This window comes from Barbatula barbatula (assembly GCF_947034865.1).
Source record: "Barbatula barbatula genome assembly, chromosome: 23".
Classification (NCBI taxonomy): domain Eukaryota; kingdom Metazoa; phylum Chordata; class Actinopteri; order Cypriniformes; family Nemacheilidae; genus Barbatula; species Barbatula barbatula.
In genome coordinates this window covers 2959972-2976468 of record NC_136786.1, presented here as the reverse complement: position 1 = coordinate 2976468, position 16497 = coordinate 2959972, and the positions used below count along the sequence as shown (strand labels likewise).

At 40.1% G+C, this 16497-nt stretch overlaps 1 protein-coding gene across 5 annotated transcripts in view; it reads right to left on the bottom strand.

The window, feature by feature from the left end:
- Positions 1-11889, bottom strand: part of tmx3b (thioredoxin related transmembrane protein 3b) — a 79566-nt gene extending 67677 nt beyond the window's left edge. For 2 of the 5 annotated variants that reach the window (XM_079487765.1, XM_079487764.1), the window contains exons 1-4: positions 11722-11817; positions 11556-11616; positions 8257-8296; positions 3283-3330 (exon numbers count right to left, since the gene is read on the bottom strand). In XM_079487765.1, coding sequence (XP_079343891.1) covers positions 3283-3330; positions 8257-8296; positions 11556-11616; positions 11722-11740 — 168 coding nt within the window. In that variant the 5' untranslated portion in view covers positions 11741-11817. Of the gene's footprint in view, positions 1-3282; positions 3331-8256; positions 8297-11555; positions 11617-11721 lie in introns of all 5 variants that reach the window. The other 3 variants (XM_079487762.1, XM_079487763.1, XM_079487766.1) reach the window with 3 other exon arrangements.
- Positions 11890-16497: the final 4608 nt, after the last annotated feature.

Sequence of the window (16497 nt, the reverse complement as noted above, 5' to 3'; positions counted from 1 at the left end):
AATGTAGTGAGGTGGTGGGATGAGAGCTGCATCACGGAGGAGATTGGGAGCATAAAAGGACTAGCGACCGGAACGCCGGACTAGCGCCCTTTAATCCAGCTATGACTAAAAGTGAGCAGTTTTATCAAAATTACCTGACGGCTTCAGCGGAACTCTTTCATCATTGATAGGACGAACTGCTCGATGGCGCGTTGCCAACACTGAATATGATGTTCACTTAAGCAAAGCTTAACAGAAAACATTTCTTTGTTCGATTGGACACAAAAAAGATATTTGGAAAAATGTTAAGAGAGGTTAAAGATCAACCCAGAACTCCACGGAAGAAACTTGTTAATGAGTTCAAGACAGTTGGGACCACAGTTAGCCACCAAACCATTGGTAACACGCTATGTCACAATAGATTAAAATCCTGAAGCACCCGCAAGGTCTTCCTGCTCATGAAGGCCCGCCTGGCTCGTCTGAAGCTTGACAATGAACATCAAAATGATTCAAAAAAAGGCTTTAGACAAAGTGATGTGGTCAAAGGGAAAGAAAATTGAGGGCGTTTTCTCGGGTACAGTATGACTTCACCGCATCGAGGGGCTGAGGGATGGGCCCATGTACTGTAAAATATTTGGCAAGAACCTCCTCCCCTTAACTAGATCACTGAAGATGGGTTCTGGATGTGCCTTTAACATGACAAAAGACTCAAAACAAATTGCCAAGACAACCAAAGAGTGGATTAAGTAGAAGCACAATTAATGTTTTAGCCAGTCTCTAGACCCTAGCCCTATAGTATAGCCTAAATAATATCTCTTATTTTGGTTATTATTCTGTAGCATATTTTGTTGCCTTTTGCAAATGACAAAGACGTCTATTTAAAAAAACTTTTGTATTTATATTTTTATTGGTAAATGCAGAACAACGAAGAGCCACAATAACGCAAGGTAGGCAATAGCCCAACGAGATTAAGCTAAATATAAAATGTCAAATGAAAAAATATAAAAGCTAATTGTTCAGTATTGTTCAGTGTAAATTTACACAACCTTAATGAAAAACTATAACGCTGAATGCTGAAAGGTTAAAATGAGCCAGTATTTTTGCAACATAGCCTAATGCAATACAAAATGCAAAAATAAGTTTATCGTTTTTTAAAACAAAGTTTGAGAAAAGTTTTTTTAGCATTTAGATTTTGTAAATGCGAATAATGGGAAATGGAAACGCATTTGCCGAATAAATTCCTCCAAAAGGTCACGTAACTTAAAACCTAACTAACCAGAGTTCTGATCTTGCATTTATTGTTTCTCGTAATCGTCTGCTTGCACAAGTATTATTATATATGAGAATTATTATATTCAGTGGATTTTCTTACTTTTCTTACTGATATTTAGTGGCAGTTTATTAGATTTTAAAAAATGTTTTGTTTTCTTAAACGGAAGCCATGTTTTAAAGATTGGTAAGTGATCAAGTTTATTGAAGCTCTGTGTATTTTCGTGTTAATCTTTTTTATCATTTATAAGCAGACAACTCTATTCTCGCATCTGACCTTATGTTTGGTGATTAGAACTCTTGCATTCATCCATGATTAAGCTAAAGTATAAGCTATAGTAGGCAAATTTTTTTGGTTTTTGATTTACAAACAAAACAAATGATTCGCTTAACTATTTTTGTTTTCATAGCCAAATGATTTGTTAAAGATGTGTGCCATCACTAAACTGCTTTTACTGCATTGTTTCTGCCTTTTGTTCACAGAGGGCGCTTTCTGGGACTGATCCTGTTAATGTGTCCCCTTTCCGGAATAATTTTTCGGATCTATCCAGGATGCGTTTGTGTTCACACAGAAAGCAGGGGATCAGCAGGCTGTTTGCATGGGGTTCTAGGGGCCTCTTGTCACTCTGTATTTTTGTTCAATTACCTTTTGCAATAATTATTAAATTGTATCACAATATATCACCAGAGGCTCAATCTATACAGGACATGTCAATACAACAATTTCAAACCGTGTCAAGTTTAATAGCCTTTACATGAATAAGAGCATGATTATATAATGTAACGCTAAACAATGATGACAGAAAAACAGATGTTGCACTAATGGCGTTTTTACGCGTTAATCTGTAAAAATGTATCACATGCATTAACGTGTTACCGTTGACAGCCCTAATTAATATACAACTAAAACCAACTCCAGCTGTCAAACATGTCGATAAATGTTGTAAAAAAAATAACGTTTCAAGGAGAGAGTAAGAAAATAAAACAGAGAAAGAGTGAGAGAGAATCAGACGCAGGCTCCGGATTTTCGAGAACTTTACTTTAACTTATCAAAAATATATATTTTGCATGGCAGCTCTATTCACAACCATGAAATAACTGTGTTTCCCCTACATTTATTTATTCGTGGTAGCCCGTCACACTTTCAACACTGCCTGCCACTAATAGATTTTTCATGATTCCCCTTTAAATTGTTATTTTACTATTTAAAACAGTTTAAACATGCTGCAGTAATGAGCATCCAGTTGATGCTCAGCGCCTCTCTCTCTCATGTTGCGTGCAGCTCCACCCTCAACGCTAAGCGCCACTCTCTCACATGACAGGCAACTAATTAAAATGTGGCACTGTTTTCAATATGCGTTTCTCCTTGCCTTTCCACGAAAATGTCAACAGTCACAGATGTTACTGACAGAGAAGTTGGCTGACTGAGTTAGGGTTTCCCACACACCCTTATTCTATGTGTTCGGTAGGGATGCACGATAAACGACTGGCCATATTATGGTCATTTTTAATGTTATCGGCCGATAATAAAATTTAGGCTGATATATTATAGCCAATAAACCAAAAATAATGTCCTCTGGTTAATCTTGTTCAGCTGAATGCTGCACACAATTAAAAATACAGTACAGTATCTTTCTGTCGGGATCATTTACTTACTGTTATTAGTTTAACCTTTATGATGTAGGTTCAGTATGTAGATAATGTATTCATAAATGTGTTAATTATAGGGAAAAAAGCATATTTTTTTGAGTTTGCTGAGAGCGTGTGGTTTGAGCGGGAGCTCTTTCAAATCTAATAATTCTTGTTACATCTTGAAGAATTGTGTCTTAAATTGTTATTAAGCGAGAATGAAACCTATCCTTAAGTATAGCATAAACAAAAATCGTTGTTAAACGTACTGATAAATTATTTTGATCGGATCATTCTGTGTTAGCCCTTAGGCTATTAGCATTACCAGCCTGCATACTGCTTAACTCGCTGTTCTCATTATTACATCACTAATGGCTAATGCTAATGCTTCAGACGTGTTTGTACCTTTGAGTGCAGATGAGGAAACGCTCGCGCTTCAGTCGGAATTGGAGGCTGTGGAGAAGCAGATCCATGATTTACTTCATGAAGCAGACACGGCTACGAGAACGTAAAACGGTGCTGGAAACATCCCGTGCTGAAGCTCGCAAATCTGCGGTAAATTTTCATCGCGATTATAATACTTCTTCCACTTCTACTCCGCGTGCTTCTCTGCACAGAGCCCAGGCTACGAGAACACGATCAGCCCGAATGAACTTCACTCCTGCACCGGCACACCCACGGTGAAAAAAGCAAGCCAGGACCGGTGAGATGACTCAGCTGCCGGCACCGGTCTTCGAGATCCCGACCAGGAACCACTTTGCCGCCCTCTGCGAGACCGAATGCAACGCTGTGATCATCGGAGACTCGATCGTCCGGAACATACGCGCTACATCTACTAAAGGTAAGGTGCGCACTCACTGTTTTCCCGGCGCTCGTGTTCTTGATGTGTCTGCGCAGGTACCTGCGATCCTGAAGGACAACGCTAACATCGAAGCTGTCGTGCTGCACGCGGGAGTGAACGACGTCAGGATGCGGCAGTCGGAGACGGTACGCAACGCATCGCCCACAGCGAGGATTATCATATCAGGATCGCTGCCTACCTACCGACGAGGGAATGATAAGTTCAGTAGACTTTCTTCGCTTAATCAATGGTTGATATCATGGTGTATTGAACAGAAGCTGCTCTTTGTAAATAATTTTGATCTGTTCTGGGAGCAACCTAGGCTCTTCCGCCTCGACAGCCTGCACCCCAGCAGCATCGGAGCGGCTCTCCTGTCCGACAACGTCTCGAAGGCGCTACGCACCTGTTGACTATGTCTCACTCCGGTAAGTCTCCCTCAGGTAAGTAAATACTTTAACCATAGTATGTGCGCCTCAACTGCTATAAATGTTACTGTTTCCAAATATATAGAGACTATATGTGTCCCCCGAATAATACTACAAAGTAAAAATTTTGGCAAAAGTCAGAGAAAAAATCTGATCGTGATTAAACCTGAAGACAATGTAATAAACAACCAAAACCAATTTATAAGGTTCGGCCTACTTAATATTAGATCACTAAATTCAAAAGGCAGTTATTGTAAATGAAATGATCACGGACAACAGTTTTCTTACCGAGACCTGGCTTAAACCAAATGATTATTTCGGTCTAAATGAGTGTACCCCACCAAGCTACTGTTATATGCATGAGCCACGTCCGGTTGGTCGGGGTGGCGGCGTGGCTACAATATTTGGAAACTTTCTTACTGTAACTCAGAGAACAGAGCATAAATTTAAATCATTTGAAGTGCTTGCGTTGAACATAATTATTCCTAACAAAAGTAAAAAAACATTGCTTTCTTTTACATTGGCTACGGTGTATAGACCCCCTGGTCCCTATACTGATTATCTGAAAGAGTTTGCGGACTTCATATCAGACCTATTGGTTAACGTTGATAAAAAACTAATTGTCGGAGATTTTAATATCCACATAGATAGCGCTAACGATGCATTAGCACTGGCGTTTACAGAACTACTACAATCTTTTGGGGTAGTACAACACATTAAAGGACCCACTCATCGATTTAATCATACACTAGACCTGATTATATCTCACGAAGCCGATCTAACCAATATAGATATTATGCCTCAAAGCGACGATGTCACCGATCACTATCTTATAACGGGTACTTTGCACACGTCAGGAATCAGCCCTTTAACTCGTTATCGACAAGGTAGAACAATCACCTCCGCTACTAAAGATAGCTTCGCAAAGAGCTTGCCAGATCTGACTCCTTTAATAACCATACCAATAAATAAAGAATCGCTCGATGTCATGACCAGGAAATTGGGCACTATTTTCTCTAATACATTAGAAGCTGTCGCACCTACAAAGTCAAAAAAGATTAATGAGAAAAATATTGCACCATGGTACAATAGCACCACTCGTGCCCTTAAAAGAGAAACTCGCAAACGGAGCGCAAATGGATAAAATCGCAATTAGAGGTCTTTAAAATGGCGTGGAAAGAGAGTGCAAATTGTTATAAAAAGGCACTAAAAGCAGCAAAGGCCGAGCACCTTCGTAACCTCATAGAAACCAACAAAAACAATCCAAGGTTTTTATTTAGCACAGTCGCTAAATTAATAAATAAACATACACCACCTGACCTGGCTATTCCGCCGCACCTCGGTAGCAATGAAATCATGAAATTTTTTACAGAGAAAATCGAAAACCATCGCTCCAAAACAAAGGCTCCAGCGTTTTTCACCTATAAAACAGGAAGATTTAATTCAACTTATTGCAACTTCTAAACCTACAACTTGCTTACTAGACCCCATACCAACTAAATTATTAAAAGAGTTACTACCTGTTGCAATTGAGCCCATTTATAACATTATCAACTCGTCAATTAATCTAGGCCATGTCCCAGGACCCTTTAAGATGGCCGTCATTAAGCCTCTAATCAAGAAACCAAACTTAGATCCAAATGAACTAGGGAACTATAGACCGATTTCAAATCTTCCATACCTGTCTAAAATTCGAGAAAAAGCAGTGTGCACTCAGTTGTGCTCTTTCTTACAAAATAACGGCATACACGAAAAATTTCATTTTTCGTTAAACAATGGTTTAGATCTTACTTGTCAGACAGACATCAATTTGTCCATTTAAATGGGGAATCATCCAATCTAACGCAAGTAAATTATGTATTACCTCAGGGATCGGTTCTGGGACCCGTGCTGGTCTCCATATACATGCTTCCCCTCGGAAACATTATTAAAAAACTGCTATGCAGACGATACTCAGCTATATATCTCATCAAGACCAGATGATTCCTCCCAGCTGTCCAAATTGGCAGAGTGCATTGTAGATTTAAAACATTGGATGACCTGTAATTTCCTTCTTTTAAAATCTAATAAAATAGAAATATTACTTATCGGACCAAAGACACGCAAACCGAATATTTCTTATTATAAAATGCAAGTTGAAGGATGTACTGTTACTCCAACAAATACAGTAAAAGATCTAGGCGTTATATTAGACAGCAACCTGTCATTTCGAAATCACATCTCAAATGTCACAAAAACAGCCTTTTTCCACCTAAGAAATGTTGCCAAATTTGCTGATGCAGAGAAGCTTATTCATGTATTTGTGACCTCAAGACTTGACTACTGTAATGCACTACTTAGTGGTTGTCCTGCATCATCAAGTCAAGTCAAGTCAGAATCAATAAACAAACTACAGTCAGTTCTGAATGCAGCTGCCAAAGTTCTTACCAGGTCCAGAAAATACGATCACATAACCCCAATGTTATCAACCCTTCAATGTCTACCCATTAAGTATCGTATTGACTTTAAAGTTCACTTATAAAGCCTTAAACGGTTTAGCCCCTACCTATATAACAGAGTTTCTATCACACTACAACCCATCACGCTCTCTAAGATCTCAAAACTCAGGACTTTTGATAACACCTACAATAACTTAATCCACCAAAGGGGGGTCGAGCTTTCTCATACGTAGTTCCTAAAGTCTGGAATAGCCTTCCCAACACTATTCGAGGGTCGGACACACTCGCCCGATTTAAATCTAGATTAAAGACACATCTTTTCAGCAAAGCATTCAATTAATAAAAAATATGCTAAATAAACCACCGGGACACTGCATCCATTAGATATTATTTACTAGAATAATTTAGCTTGTTCTATAAACACCATGTTCTGTGCTATGTTTGACCTTTGTGTTTTCAGTTTTTCTCATGTAAAGCTGCTTTGGAACAATGCACATTGTGAAAAGCGCTATATAAATAAAATTGAATTTAATGATAATGTTAATAATATTTTTCGTTTAAATAAATGGTGGGGAAATGTCCAACTCGAAACTTGTTTTGTATTGTTCATATTTTGGCCATTGTATTGCACATTAAAAACCCTTGAAAAACCAGGGAACCGCCCGAATACATAAATACTGTGATAAAGATCTTTCGTCAAACCACCAAGCCCTGCGGGTGGACGTGTTGGACATGCCTTTGTCACCACCCCTTATTAGACGAATTAAAAAATACGGAGTGTCAATTTTCCCTGCTTTGTAAGCAGAGACTATTTATACTTACTCTGCCCATCAGTTTCAGATTGGAATAAACCAAATGTAAGAAAGGCACAAGAAAATTGACTGCTCCAGTGGAGTAGAGCGTAAAGCATTTGTAACCTACTTCATGTCGTCTTGGGTTTGGGAATGCTGTTTGCTGTTTTTTAATGTTTTTTTACTGTTTGCGGTCTAAATTTTTAATAGTGAGTTCACTACCTGCTTCATGGTAGTGTCTGTATTAATTGTCATGCATCTTTCGCACTAACGTTACACCGCTGAAGCCGTCGATAAAGCGGTGCAGTTTTTATACTGTTTTCTGGAGGAGGAGGAGTCTTCATTTTTCGTGCTTGTGACGCCCATGAATATTCCCAAAGAGTTATTACAGAAAAAAAAATTAAACTATAGTTTGTGTCATCTTTGTCCCCACCACTTTTCAAAACAAAGTTACGCCACTGCGCACAGCACTATCCTGTAGTCAAAAACAAGAAAGAATCAACAAAATATGAAAACCGATGAAACTGATAACATTTGCTTTAGGTTTTTGGCTTTCCTCAAAATCTGTAGTTTGCCTTTAGTCCATTCCCCCTTCAGCCTACCTCATATTTGAAGGCGTAAATCAAGCCTGAGATGGCATTAAAAGCAAATAATGTAAAGATGTTCCCTTCGGACATCCAAACATTCCCTACAACCTCTCCAGTTCATTTACATTTAAATTTAGTCATCAGCAAACACTTTTATCAAAAGTGACTTACAAATTAGGTGAACAACATAAGCAATTAGAACAACATTGAGACAACAATGCATAGCAAGTGCAATAAAACTTTGTTCACTGTATAATAATAATTCACTGTGAGCATGGTTGTTGAAAGGATACTCACATCCACCAGCCAAATGTCATCCATTCTGTTGTCTTTAAACCTAAATGAAGTAGAAAACATAGACATATTGAATCTGCATAAGCTGAAGGAGACAGCAGTTGATGTAAGGTAGCAAAATGTTGAAGTGTTGAAGCTTCAAGTGTTGAAGGTTGCAATAAACTAACATTTCAAACACTAGAGTCAAATGATAGGTCCATGCAGACCTGCAGAAAGATTACGGAGTGTTGCTTCCTTTTACCGAAAGATATCCAAAAGATATGTTGGTAATACAATTGTCAGTTTTTAAATAGGGCCCGCAATTATTAGAGCAATTTGTAACAATCACAAAGCTGATTGAAGTTGCTGTAATCCATCCACTTTTTTGAGGATTTGGTATAAAATTATCATCATTGAACAACGCTCAGTTGCTTGCACCCTGCGGAATGCTCGCGCTGCAGATATTGCAAGCAGCTGTTTCACTGCTCTTGTATTTCCACAACTGTCACAATTTGGGACATCCCTAGAAATTTCAATAAGTAAAAGGCTTTCATTACCATTTAAGATCCTTAAGCATTTTGGGGGTTAAAGTGAGATTTTTGGGGGTTAAACAATACTTTTTGTACATACAGTACTGTAAATTATCCATTTTTTTACTAATCTTTTAACATTGTCTTGCAAATAAATGCTCACTCTGAACATTATTAGGGCGCGAGCTAGGGCTGGGCGATAAATCGATTTTATCGATTAACTCGAATTTGACGTTTAGGGCGATTTTTTTTTATGAAAATCGGTTTTCTCTTTAACTTCTACGACCGACGCTCTCGAGTGTTCACACCAAACACGAGTTGCGCGAATAAAACGCGCTATTCGCGAGTAGTTGGACGCTTGAACATTTTGATTTTACTCGCTTCATTCACGCGTGTAATTCGCGCCATTTGCGCGTGTAATTCGCGCCATTCGTGAGTGAAATACGCATCATGGGAGGGGCTTCTGGCAAGCCGCTCTCGTCTAATTGCGACATGGATTTTGTTGAGGGTGTAGCGGCACACCCAGACACTGATCCACTGCAGTGGTGGAAGCGTCACGAACCAAACTTCCCAAGGCTCAGTAATCTGGCCAAAAAACACTTGTCTGTCCCTGCTACAAGTGCCCCATCAGATAGGCTTTTCAGTGTGTGAGAGGGCATTGTTACATGTAACCGGGCATGCCTCAAGCCAGAGGTAGTAGTAGACAGGCTTGTCTTCCTGGCTAAAAATGTGTAAATGAAGAATGTTGAAACTAAAGTAATGGATGTAGATGTTTCATTTTGTTTACAATTTCAGGGATTCAGGAAAACTGTTTAAAGTTTTGTTTGCACTTTATGAATACCACTGCTGTATGTATTTTTGTACAATCTAATTTAGTCATTTTTGCCACATTTATTTGACCAAAAAGGGACACAATTACATTATTTTTTCATATTTTAAGTTATTTTGAAGGTGCATTGTGTCACTGTAAGTTTGAGGTTATTAGAAAACTGATAAGCTAGATTTTCACTGTTTACAATGGCAGGGCCTGCCATCTCGTTTATAAGCATGTTTTAAGGCTTGTTTCCTGTTACACTTATGCCCCAATGGGAAATTTAGATTAAACTGCATAAAGGAAAATCAGAACAAAATAAAGAGTACATTTGTTTTGAGCAATTTCTTTGTCAGTTGTAGTTTGTTTTTAAATAGAAAAAATAAATCGATTAAAATCGAAAATCGGGTTTGTTGTGAAAAAATCTGAGATTTTTTTTTTAAGCCATATCGCCCAGCCCTAGCGCGAGCACCATAGGTGCAGAGCCCTGTTGTTTTCCTGGCATTTATTATTCAGGCAGAGCACAGAGGTGCAGAGCCCTATTGTTTTCCTTCCATTGTTATTATTATTTGTCTGACACTTTGCACTAATTTTTAAGGCACTTACCATGATAAAATTATATTTGGCACACTTGTCAGACTTGGTGAAAATAAGAAAGTTCTGCATTTAACAGACATGGTCGTGGCCATGGAGCTGAACAGCGCCCCCAAATACAGGCCTTATGATCGTTGAGAAGTTATGAAATTTTGTACACACGCGTTACTTAAGACAAATTTGGATTTGAAAGCAAAACTCAGCAGAGGTAGCCCTCATTGGCTCCACAGTGCCCCCAAACATTTGTGAATCTGTTTATTGCTATTGTACCCCCAAAGTTCATCTGATTTTCACAAATTCCACAAATGCCAGCGAACAGGAAGTCGGCCATTTTGAAGTATTAACACATTTTAGCTCTTTTTTGCAAACTTTTTCATTCTTCTCCCAGACAGTGCATCGAATTTCACTGAAAATGTGTTGCAAGATGTCAGTTGTGGCCTGGGGGTTAGAATGTTGGCCTTGTGGTCAGAAGGTTGCTGGTTCAAAGCTCAGTTCCAGCAGGTCATGACTGAAGGGCCGTTGAGCAAGGCACCTTACCCCTGATTGCTCTGCAGTAATGTGTCACTGTAAAAACTACTTGTAAGTCGCTTTGGATAAAAGCGTCTGCCAAATGAAAAAATGTAAATGGATAATGCAGCTATTGATTCAAATGTCCTTTTTTAAACAAAAAGGGGGGAGCTTCATATTAAAGAACTATAGGCCTAGTTCCTAAACCCTTCAGCTAATGTAAATACACTCCGAGGCTGTACTGTACATATGTGCAGCATTCGAATATTAAAAACACTGTATTGTATTATAATAATAGTAGTGTAGAAGTAAATTGATAAACTAGAAACACTAGAGTATACTTATATTTACTAAATTAATATTTAATGTGTATATATTTTTTTATTTCAGATGTAAATCAATTATCAATATATTTATCTTTGACAAAACATCCCATGTTTCAGTCGTGACACACACGTTTTCAGGGTTGGGAACCACTGCTTCAATGCAATCTAATCATAGACCAACGACTATAATCACTTTTTCAATATCAAGGTGAATAATTGTCAACCATGATTCTTTTAGTGGCCCTAAACTGACATGCCATCACACCTATTTCAGTACATGCCTGAGCTGTATCTGTCAAGATGTGCTCGCCCTTACAAAAATTAAACATGGTTTTACTACAATTGAAATAAAAAAAACATAGTTAAAACATGGTTACCATAGTAAAACCATGGTTTTGCCAGTAGTAATCAATACACCAACAAACCATTGTTAATTTGCGTAAGCTCAAAAAGATGCAACACTCATGCGTCTAAAACCCCATTTTCTCACACAACCTCAAAATATTTCTACCTGTTTTATATAAAAATCACAGTTTAGGAGATGAAGTCTCTTACGTGTCATCGAGATCCTCCACTAGAGCAAACGCCGTCGGACTGAAGATAAGAACTGATATAACTACAAACACAAAATCACACACGGTTGTGACTATAACATCCATTGCTTGTTAAATAAGATATGGGTATTAAGGTGATAAATTGAAAATTTGAATGCAGCCAGTACCTGCTTTCAGAAGCATCATCTCTCCGGCTAATTGTGCCTTTCGACAGGAAGCGCGAGCATAGTAGTCCAGCACGCATGCGCTGTGACGCTGCTGTGCGCGGATGGCACTCAAATCTTATGTGTGCGCTCTGTGTACTTCTCAGCTTCTGCTTGTATATCCGCGTTTACGTCATAGACAAAAACAACCGCGCATTGGCCGCTTAGGTCAGCTGCTGCGATACGTCAACGGCGCCGCCATTGAGAGTGGCTTGTAAACAAATGTTGGGGACGGGGGAGCAGCGCTTATTCTGCATTAAAATTACCATACCGTTTTCATAGGGCTCTCAAGTTTCACGCATTCGCAGTGAGACACGCATTTCAGCATGTTCACACGCCACACCTTGAATTTTTCAGGTTGAGGGATAACTCGTCCATCTTTTTACAATAAAGGGACGAGGCACATGAAATGTGAAAATGAACAAAACGTGTCCGTGCAGCATTACGTTCACGTCCGATCACGGTTCATCAACGTTTTTTTCCGTGTTTACAGCGCTGAGCATCACAGCCAATCACAGACAGCGCGTGTACGTAATGACCAATCAGAAGTTTAGACGCGTCACCGGCGGAGAAGAGTTTTTAGCTCATCGATTGCAGAGAGCAGCAGATACGATCAGCCAGACCCATTAGTATGGCAAGCCGTTTCGACATATAAACCTATGGTTTGACTATCCATAAAATATATTTTAGATAGTTTCAATTGTATTTCGACGAGTCATAATTATAATTTGACTAGTCACATTGATAATTAGAGATATCTGCAATTATAATTGCGCTAGTAAGAAATCTGATTCGATATATCTGTAAATATGTTTTGACTAGTCAAAACTCTATTTGAGATATCTGTAATGATGTCATAGATATCTAAAATTATCTCGTCACACATACGCAAAGTATTTAAAGATATCTCGAATTCAGTTTCGACTAGTCACAATTATATTTTAAGATATCTGAATTGTGCCTGCACCTAGTCGAATCTGCTGTTGTGTAACGTGAGATTTAATCTCCTCAGCTCCTCCCCTACACCAGAGCCAAAGCCAAAAGCGCAACGGCTAATGCTATCACCTTAGCTTCATCGGAACACAGCAAGGAGACAACAGGCTAGTTTTTAAAATGGATGTCTATGGGTTTGTTAGCTGTTACGCTTTCTCCAGTTGGATGTATTAAAGACCCTTCCATCTAACTGAAATAAGGGTTACCCCTCCTCACACCTAGTGCTAACGGCTAACAACAGTAGACAGCGTTTGTAACTTGTCAAGGAGAGAAAAGAACCGAATAAAGTATGCTTCTTACGTGATTATTAAATAATATTTGGATGCATTCATGTTGTAAAAGATGTCCAACATGCATATGTCTGCATAGCGCTGAGATTTTAATTGCAGTCATGTGACAAAGCGGACCAAACAATGTGTAATGTTCAATAAATACAAAGATCAGCAAACTGCTTGTTTTGTTGTAATTTATTTTGTATATATACAAAATATATAACTTTTTTTGAAGAAGATTACAAGTGAATCATAGTTTAAGATTCATTAATGGCCGTCACCTTGGTCGCCCGAAGAGCGAGGTCAGTGGCAGTGCGGAGCTCCTGCAGTAGCCCCGGGTCGGACTTTCCCTCGTGCAACTCCTTCAACGCCCTGGCCTCCTGCAGGATGGCCATGGCGTGAAGAGCCGAGGCAGCTTGACCCGCAGCGTTGTAACCCCTCGACACCAGCGATGCCGAAAACTTACAAGCCTTTGAAGGGACCTTGGTCGATCCCTCCAGGTGGCAGCTGTCTGCGGGCACAGGTGCACCGCGACTGCACGTTCCACCTGTGGGATGTCGACATAGCCCTTAGCTGCCCCGTCATCGAGGGAAGTCAGTGCGACCGAGCTAGTCTGACGTGCACGCGCCGAAAAGGGGGCGTTCCAGGTCCGACTGAGCTCGTCATGCACTTCAGGGAAGAATGGTACCGGTGCCGACCGTGGCTTAGAGTCACGGCCGGCCCCAAGATACCACATATCCAACCGCGAGCGTTGGGGAAGAGGCGGTGCGGTGCACTGCAGCCCAATACTCGCGGCGGCCCGGGAAAGCATGGCTGACATTTCGACGTCCGCTTCATCCTGAGCTCGACCCCCCGGGGGAGGAAGCTCCAAGGAATCGTTGAGGTCGGATGCCAAGAGGTCGCCCCCCGATGCTGCGAGCGACATCTCATCGTCGTCACGCCCCGTGTCCGAGTACGTGACGGAGGAACAAGGCGGCGTACCGCCTTTTCCGGGACGGTCAGACGAGCGAGGCGGGGCGTGAACGGTCCGCGAGCCGGTGGCTGACGCATTGAGGCTCACGGTAATTCCCCGATCACCCTCGGTGCTCGCCGAAGCGGACGGCAGGGCTGATGCCGCTGCTGCCGCAGAACGGGAAGCACTCGAGGTGGCGGCTGATTCTCGCAAGAACACAGCTACCCGTGACCGCAACGTCTGAATCACCATCCGCCCGCAGTGCGGGCAAGATGTATCCACAAATGCTGCCTCAGCGTGCTGGAGTCCCAGACACCTGAGGCAGACATCGTGTCCGTCCCCTTCCTCGATGAGTGCGCCGCACCCACGAGCACAGCGGGACATGCCGCGCTGAAGAAACCCTAAGCCCTGAAAAGGGCTCGCTCTTTAGAGAGACGCTTTGGAAGTTGCCGAGACGCCCAGGGGAAGTCACAGGAAAAGGGACAGTCCGCTGCACCACGTCGTAAGACCAGCAACACGTAGAAAGTATCTGCGAAGTCGTCAGCATCAGGATGCGAAGGCTCCGAAGAACAAAAGGTGAATGAATGCGGCACGCCGGCTCCCTTTTATACCCGGATATCCGGGGGCGGAGTCCGGCATGCAAATTTCATTCGCCAATTTTTATTGGCCTGTTCAAGTCAGTCAGAGAAGGTAGGTTCTCAAGTCAAACCCCATTCTGTCGACACAACGTCGAGAGACCGACAGAAAGGGAACCAAGACAAGGAGAGGCAGGATCATGACAAGAAAACTGAGTGAATTGGGTGGGGCTGAGGTGCCACTGCTGAAACTTTGAGCGAAAAATTTCTATTATTTATACTGAATCGTTCACAGGAAACATTTTGCCATTGACATATGTGTATATGAAAACTATGAGTTTAACCACAGTAAAATACTGTGGTGATTAATGGTGATTAATCATACCTGTTGTATACACTTTACCTGATGCAGCAGAATTAATAATTGCAACAAACTAAATGTTCTCGTCCAGTGAGTGATCAACAGATTGTATATTAACTCTAAGAAATATTAGTTTTCTGACCTTGGAAAAACAGTACGCTTACTGTGGTGCAGTACTACTTCAGAAATCATAACGAAATCAAGGAGTTTAAGTGACGTTAAGATGTGATCAATAAACACAGAAACAAATCGAGCATAGATACAAATGCGGGTTTATTAACTACATTAAAGGGGAAACAAACCAACTAACTAACAAGTAACAAACACTAAGCAAACAACAAATGAAATGTAGAAGCAGTAAAGAATGAAAGAAATAGACATAGCAAAGAGTGGCAGTATTAAATCTGCTATTCCCATCTGTATAAACCATCAAGGACAATCTCCTTATTTAAAAGCTTGTGTGTCTCTCTTCCCTTTCTTCTTTCTTTTACACAGGTATCTGCAATCCCCTAGGATCGACCCACAACCTTCCGTTATTGACGCAATGCTCTTACACTCTAAAAACTGCTGGGTTAAAAATAACCCAATTTGGGTTATTTTAGTAACCCAGCGCTGGGTCAAAAAGGGACGAACCCAGTGCTGGGTTGTTTTGACCCAACTGGGTTGGGTTAACTGTTTGACCCAGCATGCTGGGTTATTTTTTTGACCCAAAATTGGGTTAAAAATAAACATAACTGCTGGGTTAACCTCAACCCAAAATGGGTTAAAAATTACAACTAGGTATTTTAATAAAAAAAAATATATTAATTTGAATATTAATAGTCTATTTGTTAAAAGTAAATGTTGTGTTTGTGTGTTGGGGTCTGAGAGAAGCGCATGGCAAATCAAGTGGGGAAAAAACTAGTTTATTTTACATTCAGCGATAACAAACTTCATGAATTCTTTTTAAGAAATGGTCACAGTAAAAATGTATCAATTGTAGTGTAAAACATTGGCATAAAAACATTCTCTAATATGTTTAACACACCTCTACACAATGTCAGCATCAGTTACATAGTGTAAAAATAACAAACTGGATAAACTCTACATTTCCCACTAGAGAAATTGTCACACCAAAATCAATTGTAGAGTAAAAGAAATCATTGACTTAAAAACATTCGAACTTTTTACACTTTATGCACATCAGCATGTCAGAATCAGTAAACATTCAACCAAAGCAACAGAGAAATTGTCACAGAAAAATAAATTGTATTTTTGGCATTAAAACAATCTCAGACAATGTTTAATATTTCAAAGCCCTGAAATGGATGAGCAGTAGATGCAAAATGTTTTAAAAGCTTCTGTCCATTAGGTCTTTAAAAAAAGACACTGTTTGTCTCTGTAGGGATCCAACAATATCATTGATAAACCCAGATGTGTGCTCAACTACATAACTGTCAGTGAGGAATTTGACCTTAATTTAGCCCAAAACAGTGCTACTCTACCCTTCATATTTTCTTCATCCAACTCATCACGTTCCTCAAAAAGGTTATCACAATCCTCATCACAATGTTCAACAGCATCAACAACTGTCCCCGGGCTCAACTG